This window comes from Oncorhynchus clarkii, chromosome 24 (genome assembly GCF_045791955.1).
Source record: "Oncorhynchus clarkii lewisi isolate Uvic-CL-2024 chromosome 24, UVic_Ocla_1.0, whole genome shotgun sequence".
Lineage (NCBI taxonomy): Eukaryota > Metazoa > Chordata > Actinopteri > Salmoniformes > Salmonidae > Oncorhynchus > Oncorhynchus clarkii.
Window position 1 is genome coordinate 6,052,087 of NC_092170.1, and position 25,454 is coordinate 6,077,540.

Consider the following 25,454-nt stretch of genomic DNA (forward strand, 5'->3'; position numbering starts at 1 on the left):
ACGATTGAGAGTGGAAGCGTGGGAAAGAGAAGAGAGAGGGAGGGAGAGACAGTAGAGAGGCCCTTGCAAAGTGGTCACAAAATGGAGACCGGGGCAAAAGCAGGAGCTGTGATGATGCTTCACTCCACTGAGAGAGAGAGAGAGAGAGAGAGAGAGAGAGAACGACAGAGAGAGAGAGAGAGAGAGAGCGAGAGAGAGAGAATAGATGATTAAACAAGCTCACCCAGAAAGCAAACACAGACATCACTCCCCCCCCCCCCCCCCCTCACATTCTTTGCAGCATTTTTACTGTCCTCTGTCCCACTCCGGCGTCCTTCTCTTTACACCCATCTCTCAGAGGAAAGGAGTGGAGGAACGCAAACATCTCAGGTACATTGTGTGTGTCTGTGCGCGCGTGACCACAAGTGCGGCCCCTTGGTAAGGACAGAGGACAAGTCTGGACATGACTGGGCCCCCACAAAGGGCACATTATTATATCAACTGTCACAAAGCCACAACCACTGACGCCTCATCAACTTCATAATGACCGAGGTGAGAAAGACCGTGTGTGTGTGTGTGTGTGTGTGTGTGTGTGTGTGTGTGTGTGTGTGTGCGTGCGTGCATGCATGCGTGTGTGTTCTCTCTTGGTGTCGGTGTGTTTTATGTGTCAGCTCGGTGTGTATTAATAGGTCTAAATGTTTTCTCTGTCGCTGCGTCTTCTCTTTTCGTTTGATGTTAAAAGAGTGCGTCTGTTTGTCTTTCTAAGGGTGTGCGTTTGTGTGTTCGCGGCGGCGCGGAGTCATGGTGATGCACTACATTTTTTTTAAATCACGCGGCGACGCTTCCTCGCACCTTCCTCGTTGCCAGTGAGGTTTTGCGCCCGTTGCCATGGTGACGCGATAAAACTCACACTGTTTAAAGCCCTGGGTGGAGGAGGAGACGGATACCAACAAACTGACACACGTGGATGACGTCACCCTACACACACACACATTTACACACAGCAAAAGTAAAGAACATTCTCCTTCAGTTTCTTCGCTGACAACTAAACAAATGCAAATTCCACAACTGACAGATACACCAGTAGTCAAAAGAGATGAGGTAGAGAGAAGAAACCCATTGCCACTGATCTACCAAACAAAGCCAATCTCTGTCCCCCTCTCCTCTCCCCTCCTCCCCTCCTGTCCCTGTCTCTACAGCTCTCCCCATTGGAAACACATTTGGCTGTCAAACGGTGACACCACGCACACGCAGGGTCACATCATAGGTGAGCCCAGCTGTCGCCAAACACACCTCTGCCTCTTCATCAAATCAAATCCAAAATGCAGCTTTATCGACTTGAGGGATGACAAGCGCTGGCCATGTCATCCTGTATGTTATGTCATTAAGACCATGCTTACTGGACTTATTGCTCATACTCATTAGCAAACCAACAGACCGCTGCTTCTTCAATTGAGAAATATATAGTGTACAATAGAAAGCAGATGGATAGATATGCTTTGTGTGTGTGTGTGTGTGTGTGTGTGTGTGTGGTAGGTGTTTGGTGGGTGTGGGGATAAGGTCACCTACATACCATACACACTCAAATGGATTGCATACTCTGCCTAAGGCCTCCTGTTTAATTGGCACTCCAGAGTATGGATAACTGGTATGAGAGTGGGCATGAGTGTGTGTGTCTGTTGAGGCGAGGTGCTGTCATACACTGCCCCCAGAGAGAGAGAGAGAGAGAGAGAGAGAGAGAGAGTGAGAGAGAGATGTCAAGGATGGCGGATCTGCATTTTTTGAAGAAGCTGACCAGAGCAACACGTATCAAACATTAAACTTACATAATAATGGAACTGTATTGACACAAGGCAATGATTCAAGCCTCCAGGCTTTAGAGAATAGGTTTGCTACCCTAAAAGCAGAAGCTGAACTCATCTCAGAAACTGAGGAAAAAGTCAAGGAGGGAGAAAAACATACCCCGACGGTCTCTGTGACGCAGCAAGAAGCCCTCAGTGTCCCTCTACCTTCCTCGCCTGCAGCAGACAGAACCAAGGACACGCCCACAACACCAAGAACACCTGCTATGCAATGTTTCCACAACACCCTCTCTCTCTAGTCGAAGCAGAGGTAATAGAACTCAGAGAGAACAAGCTTCAAGAGGAGGACACTGTCCAGAAACTAAAATAAGAGATGAAACAGTTCAGGGAGGAGAGCAGAGCATCTATTGCTAAATTATAAAGCAGAATGGACAAACTGAGTCAGACAAATGATGACCTCAGAGACCATCTGAGCACAATGAGAGAGGACCTAGAGCAGAGAGAGAGGTACATTGACCCCCTCAACCAGCAGCTAGTCGTTATGTCCTCTGCATCTAGAGAACATGTCCAACAGCTTGATACAACACAAGCAGAGCTTGAGACCAGCATAACCAGCATGGTCTCCAACACAGCCTGATGACACTGCACCAGCCTACCAGTCTGCTCCAGCCCACCAGTCTGCTCCAGCCCAGGTCAACCAACCAGCCACCCAGTCTGCTCTAGCCCAGGTCAACCTACCAGCCTCCCAGTCTGATCCAGCCCAGGTCAACCTACCAGCCTACCAGTCTGCTCCAACCCAGGTCAACCTACCAGCCTCCCAGTCTGCTCCAGCCCAGATCAGCTAGCCAGCCTCCCTGTCTGCTCTAGCCCAGGTCAACTTACCAGCCACCCAGTCTGCTCCAGCCCAGGTCAACCTACCAATCTCCCAGTCTGATCCACCCCAGATCAGCCAACCAGCCTCCCTGTCTGCTCTAGCCCAGGTCAACCTACAAGCCTCCCAGTCTGCTCCAGCCCAGGTCAACCTACCAGCCTCCCAGTCTGCTCCAGCCCAGGTCAGCCAACCAGCCTCCCAGTCTGCTCCAGTCTGCTCCACCCAGACAGACACCCACAACTGCAATCCTTATTGATTCAAATGGGAAGTTCTTAGTCCAGGAAAGATGATTCCCTAGACAACATGTGTATAAGTTCTACAAATGACAGTGTAATGGAGCTACTCAGTCAAACCAGGATTGATACCCCTGACAACATCATCATCCACACTGGCACAAAGAACCTTCATGCCAAAGGTGAAAATGTATCTGGAGCAGTGAGAAGAGTGGCAGAACGGGCACAGGCTATGTTCCCAACAACCAATATAGCTGTGTCCACGCTCCTACCAAGAAAAGACTTCCCAGGAAAGTTGATGGACAAAATAAATCAACAGATCACTGTGGACTGTGCCTCACTGCTCAACGTCTGAACGGCTCACCACCCAACTCTGACATGTCAACATTTATACCATAATGTACATCTTGATCAGAACAGTATCCAAAACTTTGCCAAGGATCTAAAGGATGCAACACTTGGCAGGGACCCACACACCAATCACCCCAGCAGCAGAGGCCCCCTGCTCCACTTTCTGAAACAGCAGTACCCCAACCAGAAGAAGAGAAGAGCCAGACACGGCTTATTACAGCACAGCTCTACAAGACCAGGCCCAACACAGCACAGATTTACCAGACCAGACCCACCTCAGGACAGCACGACTAGACCAGACCCATCACAACACAGCACTACTAGACACGGCCCATCACAACACAGCACTACTAGACACGGCCCATCACAACACAGCTCTACTGGACCTGGCCCATCACAACACAGCTCTACTAGACCAGGCCCATCACAACACAGCTCTACTAGACCAGGCCCATCACAACACAGCTCTACTAGACCAGGCCCATCACAACACAGCTCTACTAGACCAGGCCCATCACAACACAGCACTACTAGACACGGCCCATCACAACACAGCACTACTAGACACGGCCCATCACAACACAGCTCTACTGGACCTGGCCCATCACAACACAGCTCTACTAGACCAGGCCCATCACAACACAGCTCTACTAGACCAGGCCCATCACAACACAGCTCTACTAGACCAGGCCCATCACAACACAGCTCTACTAGACCAGGCCCATCACAACACAGCTCTACTGGACCTGGCCCATCACAACACAGCTCTACTGGACCTGGCCCATCACAACACAGCTCTACTAGACCTGGTCCATCACAACACAGCTCTACTAGACCAGGCCAATCACGACAAAGCTCTGACCACTACTCCAGAGTCGGGCAGAAAACCACCTGATGCAGTCCACACCATGTATCATTCAGATCATCAGCCTACGTATGCTGAGGTAACCTCTGGCAAAAGACACCTAGAACAATCAGATACAGGAGAGGTGCACCAACTACTGCATCTAACATGCAGACTACTGGGCTAGACAGACCCTTTAACTGACCCTCAAACACACACACACGCATGCGCACGCACTCACTCACACACACACACACACACACACACACACACACACACACACACACACACACAAACTGGGTTGCAGAATGCATTGTACTAATTATTTGGGCATTCTAATTAATTTGTTATAAACTATTCTTTATTTTATTGACACTGGTAATGTAATAATAATTATATGTAATGGTGTGTGTGTGTGTGTGTGTGTGTGTGTGTGTGTGTGTGTGTGTGTGTACAGTTGAAGTCGGAAGTTTACATACACTTAGGTTGCAGTCATTAAAACTCATTTTTCAAACACTCCACAAAGTCCTTGTTAATTAACAAATTATAATTTTGGCAAGTCGGTTAGGACATCTACTTTATGCATGACACAAGTAATTTTTCCAACAATTGTTTCCAGACAGATTATTTCACTCATAATTACTGTATCACAATTCCAGTGGGTCAGAAGTTTACATGCACTAAGTTGACTATGCCTTTAAACAGCTTGGAAAATTCCAGAACATGATGTCATGACTTTAGAAGCTTCTGATAGGCTAATTGACATAATTTGAGTCAATTGAACGTGTACCTGTGGATGTATTTCAAAGCTTTCCTTCAAACTCAGTGCCTCTTTGCTTGACATTGTGGAAAATCAAAAGAAATCAGCCAAGACCTCAGAAAAAATTTGTAGACCTCCACAAGTCTGGTTCATCCTTGGGAGCAATTTCCAAATGCCTGAAGGTACCACGTTCATCTGTACAAGCAAAGGACCTTGTGAAGATGCTGGAGGAAACAGGTACAAAAGTATCTATATCCACAGTAAAAGCCCTATATCAACAAAACCTGAAAGCCCGCTAAGGAAGAAGCCAAAGCACCAAAACCGCCATAAAAAAGCCAGACTACAGTTTGTAACTGCAAATGGGGACAAAGATCATACTTTTTGGAGAAATGTCCTCTGGTCTGATGAAACAAAAATAGAACTGTTTGGCCATAATGACCATCGTTATGTTTGGAGGAAAAAGGAAGAGGCTTGCAAGCTGAAGAACACCATCCCAACCGGCAAGCACTGGGGTGGCAGCATCATGTTTTGGGGGTGCTTTGCTGGAGGGACTGGTGCACTTCACAAAATGGATGGCTTCATGAGGGAGGAAAATTATGTGGAAATATTGAAGCAACATCAGTCATTGAACATATCAGTCAGGAAGTTAAAGCTTGGTTGCAAATGGATCTTCCAAATGGACAATGACCCCATGTATACTTCCAAAGTTGTGGCAAAATGGCTTAAGGACAACAAAGTCAAGGTATTGGGGTGGCCATCACAACGCCCTGACCTCAATGCTATAGAAAATATGTGGGCAGAACTGAAAAAGCGTGTGCGAGCAAGGAGGCCTACAAACCTGACTCAGTTACACTAGCACTGTCAGGAGGAATGGGCCAAAATTTACCCAACTTATTGTGGGAAGCTTGTGGAAGGCTACCTGAGACGTTTGACCCAAGTTAAACAGTTTAAAGGCAACGCTACTAAATACCAATTGAGTGTATGAAAACTTCTGACCGACTGGGAATGTGATGAAAGAAATCATTCTCTCTACTATTATATTGACATTTCACATTCTTAAAAAAAAATGGTGATCCTAACTGACCTAAGACAGGGAATTTTTACTAGGATTAAATGTCAGGAATTGTGAAAACTGAGTTTAAATGTATTTGGCTAAGGTGTATGTAAACTTCCAACTGTAGACTTTTCTATTGTGTTATTGACTGTGCGTTTGTTTATTCCATGTGTAACTCTGTGTTGTTGTTTGTGTCGCACTACTTTGCTTTATCTTGGCCAGGTCGCAGTTGTAAATGACAACTTTTTCTCAACTGGCCTACCTGGTTTAATAAAGGTGAAATAAAAATACATTTAAAGGCAGAGGGTGAAGTGCTTCTTTGTGGAGATTTCAATGGAAGGACAGGTTCTGAGCCTGACTACACTGATCCGGGAGGCAACCACCACATATTTGGACACCCCTCCTTGTACAGTGGCCCTATTTTAATAATAGAAACAGTCCTGACCAAATACTGAACAAAAATGGGAAGGAGTTAGTGCATCTCTGTCGAGCCTTAGGCCTGTACATGCTTAACGGTAGAATCAGAGGGGACTCTTTCGGTCGGTTTACTTACCGCTCAGCTCTTGGGACAAGGGTAGTCGATTATGCCATCACTGACATTGACCCCTCCTCCATTAGTGCATTCACTGTCAGACCACAGGCGCCACTGTCAGATCACAGTCAGATCAAAACCAAAGAAATGCAACATCAGAAACAGAAAACAAAATGTTTCTGAAAAAATGGATTGATAATAAATGTACAACATTTAGACAAATGTCAAATGAAAAACGCATTGCAAAAAGCATTTATCCCCATTGGCGTTTTTCCTATTATGTTAAATTTGATTTTTATTTGGATTTCATGTAATGAACATACACAAAATAGACCGAATTGGTGAAAGGAAAAAAAATACTTTTTTTTAACAAAAATTAACGGAAAAGTGGTGCGTGCATATGTATTCACGCCCTAAATAAGATCTGGTGTAACCAATGATATTCAAAAGTCACATCATTTGTTAAATAGTGTGAAATCTAAGTCCCACACTAACTGTCACATGATCTCAGTATATATACACCTGTTCTGAAAGGCCCCAGAGTCTGCAACACCACTAAGTAAGGGGCACCACCACCATGAAGACCAAGGAGCCGACCAAACAGGTCAGGGACAAAGTTGTGGAGGAGTACATATCAGGGTAGGGTTATAAAAAATATGTGAAACTTTGAACATCCCACGGAGCACCATTAAATCCATTATTAAAAAATGTAAAGAATATGGCACCACAACAAACCTGCCAAGACAGGGCCGCCCACCAAACCTCACACTCAAGTTTGATGTTTTTTTTGTCTTGTTTCTTGATTGTTTCACAATAAAAAAAATATATTGCATCTTCAAAGTGCTAGGCATGTTGTGTAAACCAAATGATTCAAACCCCCACAAAAATTCAATTTTAATCTCAGGTTTTAAGGCAACAAAATAGGAAAAATGCCAAGGGGGTGAATACTTTCGCAAGCCACTGTAAGCAGCAAAACAACCCAGAGCTAAGCTACGAATACTTTGAAACTCTGAAACAGTATAGACATACACTGAAATGCAAGAAATTGAATTATACCAATAAGACACTTGACAAAATTGAAAATGCAATTGACCAAAATCGGTTCGGAGACATGTGGAACAACTTAAGAACAACAAAGCCACAAGAATTAGCCAAACAAGATGAAGGAATTTGGAAAACTTATTTTGATAATCTATACAAAAACATCCTACAAAAATACTTAGAACAGAACCAATTAGAAATTCAAGAAACATTTTACATCCTGGAACCAGTCATTTAAAAACAACCAAAATCCATGACATAATAACCAATAACCCAACAAGATCTAAATGAAAAGCTCAAAACGATCACATCAAATAAGTATTGTGGTCTAGATAACATCAGACATGAAATGCTGAAAAACAGCACACCTGAGTTGCAAAATGCTGTGCTTAAACTGTTCAACATGGTATTAACTTGCTGCTTTCCTGATGTCTGGAACCAGGGGCTCATCTCCCCTATCCACAAAAGTGGAGACAAATCAGACCCCAATAATTACAAGGGAATTTGTGTAAACAGCAACTTGGGAAAGGCTTTCTGTAGCATTTTGAATTCAAGATAAGTAAATGTTAAATTGGCAACCTCCCCAACCATCGCACTACTGACCATATTTACACCTTTACACACATTAATTAATAAGCACGTCCTGTAAAAAAAGAGGGCAAAATGCTTGCTTGCTTTATTGACTTTAAAAAAGTAATTTATTCTATTTGACACGAAGGGCTATTGTACAAAATTCTACAAAGTGGGCTTGGTGGCAAGGTGTATGACTTAATCAAATGTATGTACACAGAAAACATGTCTGCAATAAAAATCTAAAGTCAAAGAACAGAATCATTTTCACAACGTCTCGGTGTGAGACAAAGCTACAGTTTGATTCCAAATCCTTTCAACATTTTTAGCAATGAATTAGCAGACATATTGGACCCTTCTCCAGCCCCAGGACTCACACTATTTGACACAGAGGTAAAATACCTGATATAAGCTGATGATTTGATACAACTATCACCAACCAAAAGAAGGTCTTCCACAGAACCTTAACATTCTAGAGCCAAAATTGGGCCCCTGGCAGTAACAAAAAAAAAATTGCAGAAAAAAAGAAAAAGCCTGCAGAACATGGTATGCAATAAAAATGTAATGATTCAAAATAAACATCCCAATTAGAATTTGGACCAAAATATTTGACTGTGTAATCCAACCAATAGTTATTTACGGAAGTTAGGTTTGGGGGCCACTCAATAAACTGGACTTTAAAATGGAGGACAAACATCCAATTGAAGCCCTACATGCAGAATTCTGTCGGGAAATTCTACAAGTCCAGATAAATACACCAACTAATTCATGTAGGACAGAATTGGGCCGCTTTCCAGTGGTAATGAAAATACAGAAAAGATCATTAGAATTGTGGCTACATCTAAATTCAAGTCTGCAATTTTAAGCACTTCAAACCCAAGAGCTGAGTCCAGAAACGAGCCCTCTCAGTCAGCTGGTGTTGGACCTCACCAACCAAGCTGACACCAGCACTGCTTCAAAAGAAAGAATTACAATAAACAAAACCATGAACCAATCAAAGGACTCATATTTACAACATTGGAAAAATGAAACTAATTCCCCAAAGCCGACTAAATTGCTATCTGGCCCTAAACAGAGAATATGAATTGGCTGTCAGAGATACGAAGCAGAGACAGATCCTTACGAAGTACAGGCTGAGTGACCACCAATTGGCAATAGAAACCGGCAGACATAAAAAGACATGGCTACCCAAAGAGGAGAGTGTATGTGGTCACTGCACAACAGGGGAGGTAGAAACAGAGATGTACTTTCTCCTCTACTGTGATAAATATTCCTCACTATGAGATTCATTATTCACAGAAATGACTACATTTATTCCAAATTTCAACTTATTAAACCCAGAGGAAAAACCGAAAATACTCATGGGAGAAGGAGCAATGGCTCATCTTCAGCCAAATATGTATTGCCTGCCATAGCCTGAGGGATACTGAATAATAACATCTGCATAGGAAACAGTAACTTACTTACAGTTGAAGTCGGAAGTTTACATACACCTTAGCCAAATAGAGATGAATGTACTTTGGTGCGAAAAGTGCAAATCATTCCCAGAACTACAGCAAAGGACCTCGTGAGGATGCTGGAGGAAACGGGTCCAAAATTATCTATATCCACAGTAAGACAAGTGCTATTTCGACACAATCTGAAAGGCCGCTCAACAAGGAAGAAGCAACAGCTCCAAAACCGCCATAAATAAGCCAGACTACGGTTTGCAACTGCACATGGGGACAAAGATCAAACTTTTTGGAGAAATGTCCTCTGGTCTGATGAACCAAAAATAGAACTGTTTGGCCATAATGACCATCGTTATGTTTGGAGAAAAAGGGGGAGGCTTGCAAGCCGAAGAACACCATCCCAACCGTGAAGCATGGGGGTGGAAGCATTATGTTGTGGGGGTGCTTTGCTGCAGGAGGGACTGGTGCACTTCACAAAACAGATGGCATCATGAGAGAGGAAAATTACGTGGATACTTTGAAGCAACATCTCAAGACATCAGTCAGGAAGTTAAAGCTTGGTCGCAAATGGGTCTTCCAAATGGACAATGACCCCAAGCATACTTCCAAAGTTGTGGCAAAATGGCTAAAGGACAACCAAGTCGAGGTATTGGGGTGGCCATCACAAAGCCCTGACCTCAATGCTATAGAAAATGTGTGGGCAGAACTGAAAAAGCGTGTGCGAGCGAGGAGGTCTACAAACCTGACTCAGTTACACCAGCTCTGTCAGGAAGAATGGGCCAAAATTCACCCAACTTATTGTGGGAAGGCTACCCGAAACATTTGAACCAAGTTAAACCATTTAAAGGCAATGCTACCAAACACTAATTGTGTGTATGTAAAGTTCTGACCCACTGGGAATGTGATGAAAGAAATAAAAGCTGAAATAAATAATTCTCTCTGTTATTATTCTGCCATTTAACATTCTTAAAATAAAGTGGTGGTCCTAACTGACCTAAGACAGGGAATTTTTACTAGGATTAAATGTCGGGAATTGTGAAAAACTGAGTTTAAATGTATTTGCCTAAGTTGTATGTAAACTTCCGACTTCAACTGTATATCTGTTGCTTTTATATTGTTTTTGTAAACAGTTCATTTGTGTTTATACGTTCAGGCACTTAGGAGAGGTTGAACAAATGATTGGATAGCCCAACGGTTGCTGGTGTTTTGTTCCATTTGTGTTACGTTTGAATTATTTTTTGATTTGTTAAATTATTTAATTGCATTTCTGTAAACACTTACACACAACACCTCATGTATATACTCTCAATACACGTTACATAACACATCAAATAACAGGCCCTACACTCCTACACTAATCCACACACTCACACACACACAGAGACACACACATACAGAGAGAGAGAGAAAGAGAGAGAGAGAGAGAGACATACACACACACACAGAGATAGGCACACACACGAGAAACAGACACACACACACACACACAGATAGAGAGACACACAGACAAACACAGAGAGAGAGAGAGACATACAGAGAAAGAGACACTCAAACAGACAGAGAGAAAAACAAACAAACAGAGAGAGAGAGAGAAAGACACACACACAGAGAGAGAGAGTGAGAGACATATGTGTATGTGGTCACTGCACGACAGGGGAGGTAGAGACAGAGATGCACTTTCTCCTTTACTGTGATAAATGTTCCTCACCAAGAGATTCATTATTCACAGAAATGACTACATTTATTTAAATTTCAACCAGAGGAAAAACTAAAAAATACTCATGGGCGAAGGAGCAATGGCTCCTCTTGCAGCCAAATATGTATTTTCCTGCCATAGCTTGAGAGACACAAAATAATAACATCTGCATAGTTAGCAGTAGCTTACTAATTATTACTATTACTATTGTTGTTGTGTTTATTATTCCAAATAGTAGTGGTATGGGTGGTAATGGTAATGATAGCAGTTTAGTGATGGTGGTGGTAGTAGTAGTAATGATGATGGTAGTGATAGTGATGGTGGTGGTAGTAGTAGTAATGATGATGGTAGTTGTAGTAGTAGTAATGATGATGGTGGTTGTAGTAGTAGTAATGATGATGGTGGTTGTAGTAGTAATGATGATGGTAGTTGTAGTAGTAGTAATGATGATGGTGGTTGTAGTAGTAGTAATGATGATAGTGGTTGTAGTAGTAATGATGATGGTGGTTGTAGTAGTAATGATGATGGTGGTTGTAGTAGTAGTAATGATGATGGTGGTTGTAGTAGTAATGATGATGGTAGTTGTAGTAGTAATGATGATGGTAGTTGTAGTAGTAGTAATGATGATGGTAGTTGTAGTAGTAATGATGATGGTAGTTGTAGTAGTAGTAATGATGATGGTAGTTGTAGTAGTAATGATGATGGTAGTTGTAGTAGTAGTAATGATGATGGTGGTTGTAGTAGTAATGATGATGGTAGTTGTAGTAGTAATGATGATGGTAGTTGTAGTAGTAGTAATGATGATGGTAGTTGTAGTAGTAATGATGATGGTAGTTGTAGTAGTAGTAATGATGATGGTGGTTGTAGTAGTAATGATGATGGTGGTTGTAGTAGTAATGATGATGGTAGTTGTAGTAGTAGTAATGATGCTGGTGGTTGTAGTAGTAGTAATGATGGTAGTTGTAGTAGTAGTAATGATGATGGTAGTTGTAGTAGTAGTAATGATGATGGTGGTTGTAGTAGTAATGATGATGGTAGTTGTAGTAGTAATGATGATGGTAGTTGTAGTAGTAGTAATGATGATGGTAGTTGTAGTAGTAATGATGATGGTAGTTGTAGTAGTAGTAATGATGATGGTAGTTGTAGTAGTAATGATGATGGTAGTTGTAGTAGTAGTAATGATGATGGTGGTTGTAGTAGTAATGATGATGGTAGTTGTAGTAGTAATGATGATGGTAGTTGTAGTAGTAGTAATGATGATGGTAGTTGTAGTAGTAATGATGATGGTAGTTGTAGTAGTAGTAATGATGATGGTGGTTGTAGTAGTAATGATGATGGTGGTTGTAGTAGTAATGATGATGGTAGTTGTAGTAGTAGTAATGATGATGGTGGTTGTAGTAGTAGTAATGATGGTAGTTGTAGTAGTAGTAATGATGATGGTAGTTGTAGTAGTAGTAATGATGATGGTGGTTGTAGTAGTAATGATGATGGTGGTTGTAGTAGTAATGATGATGGTAGTTGTAGTAGTAGTAATGATGATGGTGGTTGTAGTAGTAGTAATGATGGTAGTTGTAGTAGTAGTAATGATGATGGTAGTTGTAGTAGTAATGATGATGGTAGTTGTAGTAGTAGTAATGATGATGGTGGTTGTAGTAGTAATGATGATGGTGGTTGTAGTAGTAGTAATGATGATGGTGGTTGTAGTAGTAGTAATGATGATGGTAGTTGTAGTTGTATTAATGATGATGGTGGTTGTAGTAGTAATGATGATGGTGGTTGTAGTAGTAATGATGATGGTAGTTGTAGTAGTAGTAATGATGATGGTAGTTGTAGTAGTAATGATGATGGTAGTTGTAGTAGTAGTAATGATGATGGTGGTGGTAGTAGTAGTAATGATGATGGTGGTTGTAGTAGTAGTAATGATGATGGTGGTTGTAGTAGTAGTAATGATGATGGTAGTTGTAGTAGTAGTAATGATGATGGTGGTGGTAGTAGTAGTAATGATGATGGTGGTGGTAGTAGTAGTAATGATGATGGTGGTTGTAGTAGTAGTAATGATGATGGTGGTTGTAGTAGTAATGATGATGGTGGTGGTAGTAGTAGTAATGATGATGGTAGTTGTAGTAGTAATGATGATGGTGGTTGTAGTAGTAGTAATGATGATGGTGGTTGTAGTAGTAATGATGATGGTGGTTGTAGTACTGATATAATGGTGAAGATGACCATTTTTTGTTAGATAGTTTAATTTCCCATTTTTTTAAGTTAATTGTGTTGTGTATTAATATTTACTACCATTTTATATATATATATAGAGAGAGAGAGAGAGAGAGAGAGAGAGAGAGAGAGAGAGAGAGAGAGAGAGAGAGAGAGAGAGAGAGAGACCATATGACCAGACCCGTCAGCTTTATCTAACTGCCTAAAATAGCAGTTGAAGACTTCAGAGTGTGGCCATAGTCCCCTGCGGAGGGCAGAGGGTCTACTGCCTTCCACTGCTCTGTGCCTCAGTCAGTTCAGCACTGATGATCTGCCCTCCCCCATGCTCAGTGGGGCAGAGAGTCACCTCGCCCTAATGCCGGGGGTGTGAAGTGAACTGGTGTTATAGTCTATGGCGGTACACCCATCGGCTCAAACCAACACCAGCATGTCCCCATATGTCCACAAAACCATGGTACAGATATCTGAATCATTAGAGGACATACAAAGCCTGACAGCTAATACATATGTTAATGAAACACACACACACATAGGCAGGCAGACACACATCCATCACATCCAGCACACATCCATCCATCACTCACACAGAGTGATGGGTCTCACCACACTAAGGTATCCGTGACGAGGGAGAGGGGAATCTGACAGCAAGCTGTATCGATTCAGTCTGGGAACCTCCCCTCGGGCCCTGTTCACACACATACGAAACGCCGCTGCCCTGGATCAATGAGTGCTCCCGTGTGAAGGACAGAGCCACACGCACGCGCACACGCACAACATTGAGAGAGATGAAACAGGAGCCGAGTATCAGAAGGTGAGAGCTGGAGCGAGGGGAGCGACCCGAATCATCTGACCTGAGCAGTCTTATCTGACTCCCCTCCATTCATTACCGGGCCGCAGAGCGACCTTTAAAACTATGGGCATTTACACACAGCGCAACACACAGCGCAACACACACACACACACACACACACACACACTCTGTACCAGCATGTTAGCAGTTGTAACACAGATACAAATAGGAACCTAGATATTTGTCTGATGCAGGAAAATTGACAGCACATCCCTCCAAATGTAGGACAAAGACGGTGACATAGCCAGAATATAAACACAGTTTGTGTGTCATGCCTGCTTTCTTTGGTCTGAATGTGATCAATGGGTAAACAGGTCCACTCAATCAATCCAATGAGTTACAATGAGGCAATGTCCTTGAATTACAGTCTCTTCCCACACACACATGCACATGCAGGTGCGAGCGCACACACACACACACACACACACACACACACACACACACACACACACACACACACACATACACACACACACACACACACTTCAGCTCTGTCGGATTTATCTCCCTCACACTGCTATTAAACACGGCAATGAGTGACTAGCCACAGATCACCCCATGAGAGGCTATTTTATGACACTCCATTTTGAATAATTGGGGGAAAAATGTATCCGCTCCCCCCCTCTGGTCTAGGCAAAATGGGACATGCCACTAAAACCACAAAACAGATTAGTGCTGATTAACGACCTCCGAATGACCTTAACAGGGGTCCGAGGGTCTTACCAGCAATACCGGAAAAAAACAGGAGATGATATTCATTTAAATAAGGAGCCCATATTCAACATTCAAAAACCCTTCTGCACACACACCACAATCCCGTTGGTGGTAACGGTCCAGAGTCTGTTCACTATGTATTTTTTTCATCCTTTGGGCCAAAATCGGAAGCGTTTGTCATCTTCATTCTCATATAACCAACCGATCAATCAGCCAATCAATTAAGCAATCAGCCAATCCGTCAACAATCCCGTTCACATGCATTGGTGATTGGTTGTGAGGTTTCCTTTCAAAGTGTGTACGCATGTGTTGATGGACGTCCATCCCGCAATGGGGAAATAACAGTTGTACTTTCAAAATCTGGGCCCAAACATATTAAAAGGTTTGCCATCTTTGTACTCATATATAACCAATCAACCAACCAGCCAACCAGTCAAACCTATTAGCCCATTTCCATATATTCAGATCTAAACATGCTCCTACCTGGCACCATGGAGACGGTATCTTTCTCCCAGGACACCACGCTGACGTACTCCTGCACTGCGGTGGGAATGAGGCACTTGAACACGGCCACGTTGCCCCGCATGGACCGCTGGTCTGCCACCCGAACCGTATAGGGCTCCCTGAACACTGGAGAGGAGAGACAGAGGAGAGGGGTGGTTAGATGGGAACAACCCTGGCTATTCTGCATCATACGGTGTTGGTCAGTTGAGCTAAAGCCAAGGGCATTAGTTCGGGAAGCTAACACGAGCCTTCCGGTTCAAGTTAACGGTGCTTATCATACAAGCAAAGAGCAAGATATGACTGACCTGCACCCTAGATTATTATTCAAGGAAAGCAAATACCTATTTTTCCTGATATACAAGAACTGACATTGTTCCTGAAACTATAATTCACTGAGAGACGCCGAGAGTAAATTTGGTTGGTGGACTGTTAAACAACATCAAGCCAATGTTGTTTCCGCTTTAATCCTGCAATGCAAAGGAGAAACTGATTGTAGAAAGAAGTGACACCCAGTTGCATTGAGAAGGATCTGGTGCGAATGGCGATGACATTTTTAAAGAAAAACCCATGCAACTCTAAAAGGCAGCGCCGAATGGCTGGGTGCGGGCAGTCGCAAACGGGGTGGTCTCTGCATTTGACGCACAGTACCCTGGACATCGCACCGATATGTGTAGACAAATGACAAAATGGCAACACCAAGGGTATCAGTGTGGATTGGATTGAAATGGGCCTATACAGCAACATGACAAGACGATAGCTGGTGTGACTGAAATGAAATTGTATTTCAAGCATAATAACAGTGTAATATCAAAATGTATTAGCTAGACTAACAGAAGACGAAAGCATGGGCGTTTGTCATCTCAGACATGTCGATGCAAACGCGATTAAATGTAGACCAAAATCAGCTGGAAAACAACGTGGGGAGGGGAATATGTGGCCCTGCAATCTAACCACAGCTAATTCTATGAGGCTTCTCTCATACCAATCATGGGAGTAATGGTTTAACCACGTGAAGTCGACAACACACACACACACGCGCGTACACACGCACACCCTGCCTGCCTGTACTCTCTCTCTCTCCAAGTTCACTAGCGATATAATTAACGCCTAGCCTGGAGCTGAATTTCCTTGGTCATTAATAATGCTTAATGCCAGCCGCCAGTGTCACCCATTGAAACCAGAGCCAATGTCCTTGTCGGAATAGTGAAGTCGTTAACCTTAACGTTGTGGTGTGGGCCTACCCCAAACGTAATGTGACCGCGAGACGCGCGTTTAGCAACCGTAGCCAAGCCCTACGCCTATTTGGCCTCTGCACTGTGGCCTAATGTATTGCGAAGCCTCATTTGTAACAAATCGAAGAAAGGCCAAATCATTCCAATCAGGTCTTCATTCCAATTCCTCATTTAAATGTCCCCGTTTCTTATCACAGCAGACCATCTCCGGGTCAATGGGCATAATCGATTAAGTATCCCCTTTCGCAGCCAAGCCAATACGTTCAATAATTTATTTACTCCTTGATAGAACCTGCATCTCATCACGCAGAGCTACATTTCCCTATGAGCACCAAGCCTCTACGAGACTGTTTAAAGCCAAAACAGCACTTACATACCCGACAAAAGGGCTTAAACCAGAAGTAGGCTAACAACTGTGGTAGCACAGTGATATTGCACATGTTTCGAGGCGAGAGGTGCAGAATATGCCACATTTGTTTCATTAAGCCCTGGCAAGTGCATGCAAATGGTAGCCCAGTGTTGATGCATGAGTAGCACTCACTCCCCTATCACATGCGCGCCGTCGTTAGGACGTTACTGATGCCTGACTCTATGCACCCCGGTTGCCTAGGAACGGGCAAAAACACGGGCCTGGCGCTCTCCGCGCACTGGGAGGAGAGGCCTGTATCACCGCCGCCTAAATAATTAACTACAGGGAAACCAAATACACTATTTACTTATTTATGAGGCGAGCAGCAAAGAGAGAGAAGGAAAATAATCAAGTAAACGGGAAACTGAAGGGATGTACTGTATTGTACTCGTTAATGAATGCGAATAAACAACACCTTGCTAGCAGGTTCCTTCTGTGGCAGAAGAGCTACCAAAACCAGAGATACAAAGGAGTGCCCCGGGATCGTACAGGGCAGCCAGTGAACCTGCTCTCCCAGGTCCACTGTGCTCAGCCCTCAGTCTAAACACGGTGTGTTTGTGTTGTTGGAAAAAGGGGAGCTGAGGTGAGCTCACTGAACAGCTGACCCCAGTTCACTCTAGGCCTCAATAGTGTGTGTAACTCTAGCTCTGTGTGACAAAAAGCGTAGGACATAGGATAAAGCCACAGGCCTAGCGTCGCTTACACTACTACTACACTACCAGACATTGACGGTTACTCGGACTGTCAGGCAAGAAATGAATAAAAAGTCCTACAGTAAAGTCACCAAGTCATCTCTGGTGTGTGTGTGTGGGGGAGGACAGCAGGCGTTTGACAGGGGTGAGCAGGCAGCCAGAGACCAAATGAGAGGCGCTCCATCATCACGTCATCTCAATGGGCACACAGACCAGGACTTGAATAGGCTCCAAACTGCAGGCAGGCAGTCACTGGGACCATACAGAGTCTACCTGTAATGTACTCCAAAATGATTGACCTGCTCTACAGCAGTGGCTACCACGTCCCAATTCTGTTGACTGACTTTATTTCTCCTTTCTTTTCGGTCACAGTGGAATGGCTTGATTTATCTGGTCTCTCTCCCCTGGTGGCCACTGATAGGTGGAAGGATAAGCTAGGTCTCAAGAGTGGAGCGCTCAGCTGTAGTTCATTCGGACTGAGCTTTGAGACGAGGTCAGAAACTCAGTCTAGGTCCAATATCTATTCAGTGTAGCATCACAGCCAATAGCTAGATTCCCGTCCAACTGCTGACAGATTTGAATGTGAATACTCTAAAAATATGCATGAAATATGCACATTTTTCCACCAGAGATGTGTTTCAGTCAATTAGACCAATTGCGGATAAAAGTCTGCCTGATGACATACTGCCCATAAAAATAACTTTTGGTGGAAAAATTCCCATGTACAGAAAAAAAGAAAAGAAAAGTGAAATAGTCCTTAACAGTCTAATCTAAATCTAATTAACGCAATATTACAATCTCCGTCAAGTTCCGTCAGTTTACGCTTGGGCTGCGTCTCAATCCACCACATCCACCTATGTCGGCCATCTGCATCTGCATCTGCGGTGGGAAGTGGTGGAGCTGTTTGTCAGACCAGGAGAAAACATCTGTACCGTCCGAACCATTTGGGCTACTAATATGACCCCACTAAGGAAAGGGGAGACTCTCAAGGACACGATGGTGTGCTCTGTTTTGCTTTATGACCCCCACAAGTGTCATGGGACTCGTCTGAAGGTAACCCATACAAATGATTGGAAGTGTAGAGGTAGATTTGTGCCAACAAAAAAGGGTTCAATACAATTGTGTCCAAAAAACAACAATATTTCCTGAGCTTTCTTATCTCCTAGATATAGACACTTCAAAAACTTCAAAACCATTTTCCTTATGATTTCTTTTTCTACTGTCTATTGTGCAATTTTTTGTGTGTTATTCAATGCTTTTCTATGGGCTATAGCAGTAAAAGCCAAATTCAATATTTTATCAAATATTTTATTTGTACAGTGGGGCAAAAAAGTATATAGTCAGCCACCAATTGTGCAAGTTCTCCCACTTAAAAAGATGAGAGAGGCCTGTAATTTTCATCATAGGTACACTTCAACTATGACAGACAAAATTAAGGAAAAAAATCCAGAAAATCACATTGTAGGATTTTTAATGAATTTATTTGCAAATTATGGTGGAAAATAAGAATTTGGTCACCTACAAACAAGCAAGATTTCTGGCTTTCGACATTCGCCGTTTCCATCAGACCTGTCATGACATTTTTTTATATTTTTTATACAAATGTTGACAATGAAGGAGAGGAGGATGGCAAGAACTAGAGACGGATGGGAAGGCTACCGATGAGAGCCAATGGAAACATCTTCAACGTCATTAGAACACCGGCAGGTGATTTACAAATGTCCGTCAAATGCCGAGGATGAAAACGTGTGAGAATGTTTAACAAGGAATAGAGCTCAGGAGTTTGACGATAACAGAGGGAGAGAAAGAAAACGAGCAGTGATTTTCATAAATGTACAGCGATCCACCCAGGTGCCAGTGCTATTGTTGGCACGAAATCAGCATGCATGGGAGGGAGGGAGAATCAAAGGGGGGGGTTGAAGAGATGAAAGGAGGGAGGGTGTCACACCGCGAGCTGTCAGCTGTCATCAGTCTCCGACGGACACCTGAGGCGGGACGCGCCACACCCTGCCTCTCACGCCCTGCCTGTCGCCCATGGTAACCGCAGAATGTGTATGTGAATTTGTGTGTGTGTGTGTGTGTGTGTGTGCGTTCTGTGAAAGTGTGGGGCAATACACAGGGGGGCAATACACAGGCCAGTCCTGAGAGCTGGAGTTGAGGGGCTGCAGAGTTGGGTGTGGGTGTGGGGGATGGTGGTTTTTTACAGACTCAGCATTTAATTGATTAATTGAGGTAATTATTTTTTAGGGAAGGTCGCCCCACACAGATGCTGGTTGGAAAGACACTGTACAGCTGATGGGACAAGGGTCCTCTGGACAGAAATGCTATAATGGGTATGGTGGAGTAGGTGTCGTCTGTAGCCATCGTCCATTGGCCAACTGACTGTTAACAACGGGAATCGCTACTGGATTAGTTTTTTATCGTCCACATCTTGTAAGGGGGCCGTTCCGATTATGAAGATGCAGATTTTCATTGAACGTGTAGCTGAACGTGACCTAAAACACCAACAATATTTCTTCTCTCTGTTCAACTCTGTTCAATCCCTCTCGTGTTTAAACTCATTCCCTTTCCAGCTACAGTAAACACCCCGACAAAGACCTGGCACAGCTACCCAGAACAGCCAGCTTGACAAAAATGCTGTGTGTGTGTGTGTGTGTGTGTGTGCGTGTGTAGTTGGGGGACTTTCCAGTCCATGGACAGATGGTGAGACTGGGAGACAGGAGGCCTGCTGGCATAAGCAGGGCACAGGCTGGTGTGTGTGTGTGTGTGTGAGTCTGCATCCCAAAGCCTGCTTGTGTGTGTACGTGTGTGAACTCCCCCATTGCAGTTTGGCCACCCCCACACTCCAGCAGTGACCTTGGTACAGGGCACAGAGGTCACTCTGCCAACTGTCTGTGCCAGTGTGTGTGTGGCTGCCAGGGGATTTTTAAAGGCGCAGGGTCAAGGCTTTGGGACGCTCGCCCCCCCACCGAGTCTTATTGTTAGTGAGAGGACCAATATGGATGTCGTTTGGTTTACCGTTTGTTACAGATGTTTTTTGTTGTTTGGGTGTCTTCACTGTGTTTGGGGGGGGGGGGTTCTCTTAGAATGGAGCTGAGTGTACAGCATCAGATCGCATGAGAAAGTATTTGAGGCACTACATGCATTTTCTTTGTGTTTATAAACCTCTTCCTTGCAGCCTGTCTTCATGCTTAGCCTCCTCTCATTCTTTGTGAAGACACTGTGTTTCCGTTTGGCCCCGGAACACTGTTTAGTTAGAGACACAGCTTCACCTGTAGAACCTATCCTGTCTAAGGCTGCCCCAGAAGAGTGTATGTCTGTACATCTGTCTGTCTAAGGCTGCTCCAGAAGAATGTATGTCTGTACGTCTGTCTGTCTAAGGCTGCTCCAGAAGAGTGTATGTCTGTACGTCTGTCTGTCTAAGGCTGCTCCAGAAGAGTGTATGTCTGTACGTCTGTCTGTCCAAGGCTGCCCCAGAAGAGTGTATGTCTGTACGTCTGTCTGTCTAAGGCTGCCCCAGAAGAGTGTATGTCTGTACGTCTGTCTGTCTAAGGCTGCCCCAGAAGAGTGTATGTCTGTACATCTGTCTGTCTAAGGCTGCTCCAGAAGAATGTATGTCTGTACGTCTGTCTGTCTAAGGCTGCTCCAGAAGAGTGTATGTCTGTACGTCTGTCTGTCTAAGGCTGCTCCAGAAGAGTGTATATCTGTACGTCTGTCTGTCCAAGGCTGCCCCAGAAGAGTGTATGTCTGTACGTCTGTCTGTCTAAGGCTGCCCCAGAAGAGTGTATGTCTGTACGTCTGTCTGTCTAAGGCTGCCCCAGAAGAGTGTATGTCTGTACATCTGTCTGTCTAAGGCTGCTCCAGAAGAATGTATGTCTGTACGTCTGTCTGTCTAAGGCTGCTCCAGAAGAGTGTATGTCTGTACGTCTGTCTGTCTAAGGCTGCTCCAGAAGAGTGTATTTCTGTACGTCTGTCTGTCTAAGGCTGCTCCAGAAGAGTGTATTTCTGTACGTCTGTCTGTCTAAGGCTACTCCAGAAGAGTGTATGTCTGTACGTCTGTCTAAGGCTCCACCAGAAAAGGCTGCCTGTGTTCAATCTGAGTCTGACCTGCTTTGACGTGGATGCTGGGGCTGCGGATCTTGCCGGCCTGGTTCTCTGCGGTGCAGAAGTATTCGTTGTCATGGATGTAGCTGTTGAAGGCGGATGGCGAGAAAGGGTAGAGCTGGAGGGTGCCGTTGGCGTGCACGTGGCGGATGTGGGGCACGTCGTAGATGTCGTCGCCGGTGGCCAGGTACCAGCGCAGGACGGCATGGGGTGCGCCGCCCGCGGGGCAGGGCAGGGACACCCCGACCGAGCTGGAGAAGGTCACCCGCTGCAGGGAGGCGTTTACAAAGTACAGCCGCGTCGAGACCACATCCTCACTGTTCACTGTGATGGGGGGAGAGAGACATGGTCAGGATAATACGCACACACACACACACACACACACACACACACACACACACACACACAAACACACAAAGAAAAGCCGCATCCAGACCACATCCTCACTCTGATGGGGAGAAGAGATAGGGTGGGGTTGGGACACACACACACACACACACACACACAGACACACACACACACACATATCCTCCCACACACATATACACACAGCCAATGTGTGGGCAGCTACCTGCCAATCTGCAAACTGGGTTATCTTCTAGAGATTTCCATCAGGTCAGCACAGCAGATCCCAAAAATAGAATCAATTACTATTCCCCCATTAGGCAAATGACCTGACGTAATATAATCATTATTTATTTCCACCTACATGTAAGTCTGTTATGATAAGAGATAAGCCAGGACACAGTGGGAAGCTCTGCTCTGAGCAGATGAACACGGTCTACTTGTTTGGTAAGTTGGTCTGTACAATAGCTTAAATCAACCTGGGCATCGACTTTGATCATGTAACATGTTAGGCGCACGCACGTGTTTGAGTCTCAAGTGCGCCTCTCTGATCCGCCTTAATTGAAACTAGCGACCCGGCAGCCAAAAAAACAGCAGAGATCCATCCTCAATAATGCGTTGTCATCATGTCTGTAGTCTAAGATATGCTTAACGAGAACCCCTCATTGGACTTGCATCTGATTGGAGGGGAAAGGGGTCATGCATCCCCAGACCCCCCCCCCACATGTCAGTATACCGTGCCCACAAAACCAAGACCCCATGAGGTCGTTAGAACAAACCTAGTCTGCCAGTTAAACCCATCTCAAGACTATATCGTCACTGAGAAAGAAGCCTTCAGTATATCTCCAACCACAACCCTGGAGGGAGGGCTTCTTTGCAACCACTATGGCTTTCACACGCTGCTTCAATGAAGTGCCGTTGTCCAATAAGTCGTCTTAGGGGAGATGCCCCCCCATCAATGTCTCCTGGGAGGCAACTAGACGTCTTTTTAGCGTTGGGATGGATGTGCTGAGCTCAGCTTGGCCCCGGGCCAACAGGAGACAGGAGGAATGAGAGCCAGATCATTTCTTCTGAATCAATGATCTATAATTAATCCTCTTCCCTGGTTTGTGTCAACAATGGCCGGATTAGCCCTGTCTGTTTCACTCTGAATGACGCGGGACAAATGGCCGTGAATGGAGGTGGCGGCTAGACGCCTCATCAAGGTAGATTTAGGAGGGATCGACAGCACAGCACAGCAGATAACCTACAGCCAGCCCTGTGCATTGATGTCGAACCAAATTAGCATGAGGAAAATCATTAAAACAGCTATGAGGGGAGAAAAAAATGAAAGGGCTTAAATGCATCATTTGTCATAATTCAAATGTTTCAGATCAGATTCATTTCAGTGCTTCAATCATTTTCAGTTAAGCCGAGTCTCTTTACTGGCCTTCCTATATACACTACATGACCCACACTCCAGCAGTGACCTTGGCACAGGAAACAGGGGTCTGCCAACTGTCTGTGCCGGTGTGTGTCTGCCAGGGGCTTTTTAAAGGAGTAGGGTCAAGGCTTTGGGACGCTCGCAACCCCACTGAGTCTTATTGCTAGTCAGCGGACCAATATAGACGCTGTTGGGTTTTTATTTTATTTGTGGAGAGGTTCTCTTAGAATGGAGTGTACAGCATCACATCATACACGACATGATCAAAAGTATGTGGACACCTGCTCATTGAACATCTCATTCCAAAATCATGGGCATTAATATGGAGTTGGTCCCCCCACCTTTGCTGCCGTAACGGCATTGACTCTTCTGGGAAGGCTTTCCACTAGATGTTGGAACATTGCTACGAGGACTTGTTTCCATTCAGCCGCAAGAGCATTAGTGAAGTCAAGGGCACTGATGTTGGGCGATTAGGCCTGTCGGCGTTTCAAGTCGGCGTCAAGTCGGCGTTTCAATTCATCCCAAAGATGGGGATCAGGTCAGGGTTCTGTACAGGCCAGTCAAGTTCTTCCTCACCGATCTCAACAAACCATTTCTGCATGGACCTCGCTTTGTGCACGGGGGCATTGTCATGCTGAAAAACGAAAGGGCCTTCGACCAAACTGTTGCCACAAAGTTGGAAGCACAGAATCGTCTAGAATGTAATTGTATGCTGTAGCGTTAAGATTTCCCTTCACAGGAACTAATGGTCCTAGCCCGAACCATGAAATACAGCCCCAGACCATTATTCCTGCTCCACCAAGCTTTACAGTTGGCACTATGCATTGGGGCAGGTAGCGTTCTCCTGCCAAACCCACCAAACCCAGATTCGTCCGTCAGACTGCCAGATGGTGAAGCATGATTCATAACTCCAGAGATCGCGTTTCCACTGCTCCAGAGTCCAATGGCTGCGAGCTTTACACCACTCCAGCCGACGCTTGGCATTGCGCATGGTGATCTTAGGCTGGTGTGCGGCTGCTTGGCCATGAAAACCCATTTCCTGACGCTCCCAAAGAACAGTTTTTGTGCTGACGTTGCTTTCAGGGATAGTTTGGAACTCGGTAGTGAGTATTGCAAGTGAGGAAAGACAATTTTTACGCGCTACACGCTTCTGCACATGGCGTTCCCGTTCTGTGAGCTTGTGTGGCCTACCACTTTGCGGCTGAGCCATTGTTGCTCCTAGATGTTTCCACTTCACAATAACAGCACTTACAGTTGACCGGGGCAGCTCTAGCAGGGCAGACATTTTACAAACTGACTTGTTGGAAAGGTGGCATCCTATGACGGTGCACGTTAAAAGTCACTGAGCTCTTCAGTAAGGCCATTCTGCTGCCAATGTTTGTCTATGGAGATTACATGGCTGTGTGCTTGATTGTTATACACCTGTCAGCAACGGGTGTGGCTAAAATAACTGAATCCACGAATTTGAAGAGGTGTCCACATACTTTTGTATATATAATGTAAATATTAACAGACATACGCCAATTGATCTCTGGTACAGCAAATACAGAATGAAGAACATGATACAAGTGATGGCAGAGTATTGAATGGTTGAGATAGGGCTAAAGCCCTCACTAGGTAAGGGTGGCTCTGTCTCTCCCCTCTCTCTCTCCATTCATTCATCCCTCTCCCACTTCTCTTCTTCCTCTCCTCTGTGTCAACATATGTATTCTCTCTCTTCCTCACTCTCCATACATGTTATCTCTCCCTCTTTTTCTCTCCCCACCATTCTCTCTCTCTCTCT

At 44.5% G+C, this 25,454-nt stretch overlaps 1 protein-coding gene across 1 annotated transcript in view; it reads right to left on the minus strand.

Annotated features, from left to right (window-relative positions):
• LOC139382362 (cell adhesion molecule DSCAML1-like) overlaps nt 1-25,454 on the minus strand; it is a 193,911-nt gene that overhangs the window by 159,881 nt on the left and 8,576 nt on the right. Inside the window, exons 2-3 of the mRNA XM_071126356.1 lie at nt 21,907-22,227; nt 15,446-15,592 (exon numbers count right to left, since the gene is read on the minus strand). Coding sequence (XP_070982457.1) covers nt 15,446-15,592; nt 21,907-22,227 — 468 coding nt within the window. The remainder of the gene's footprint in view (nt 1-15,445; nt 15,593-21,906; nt 22,228-25,454) is intronic.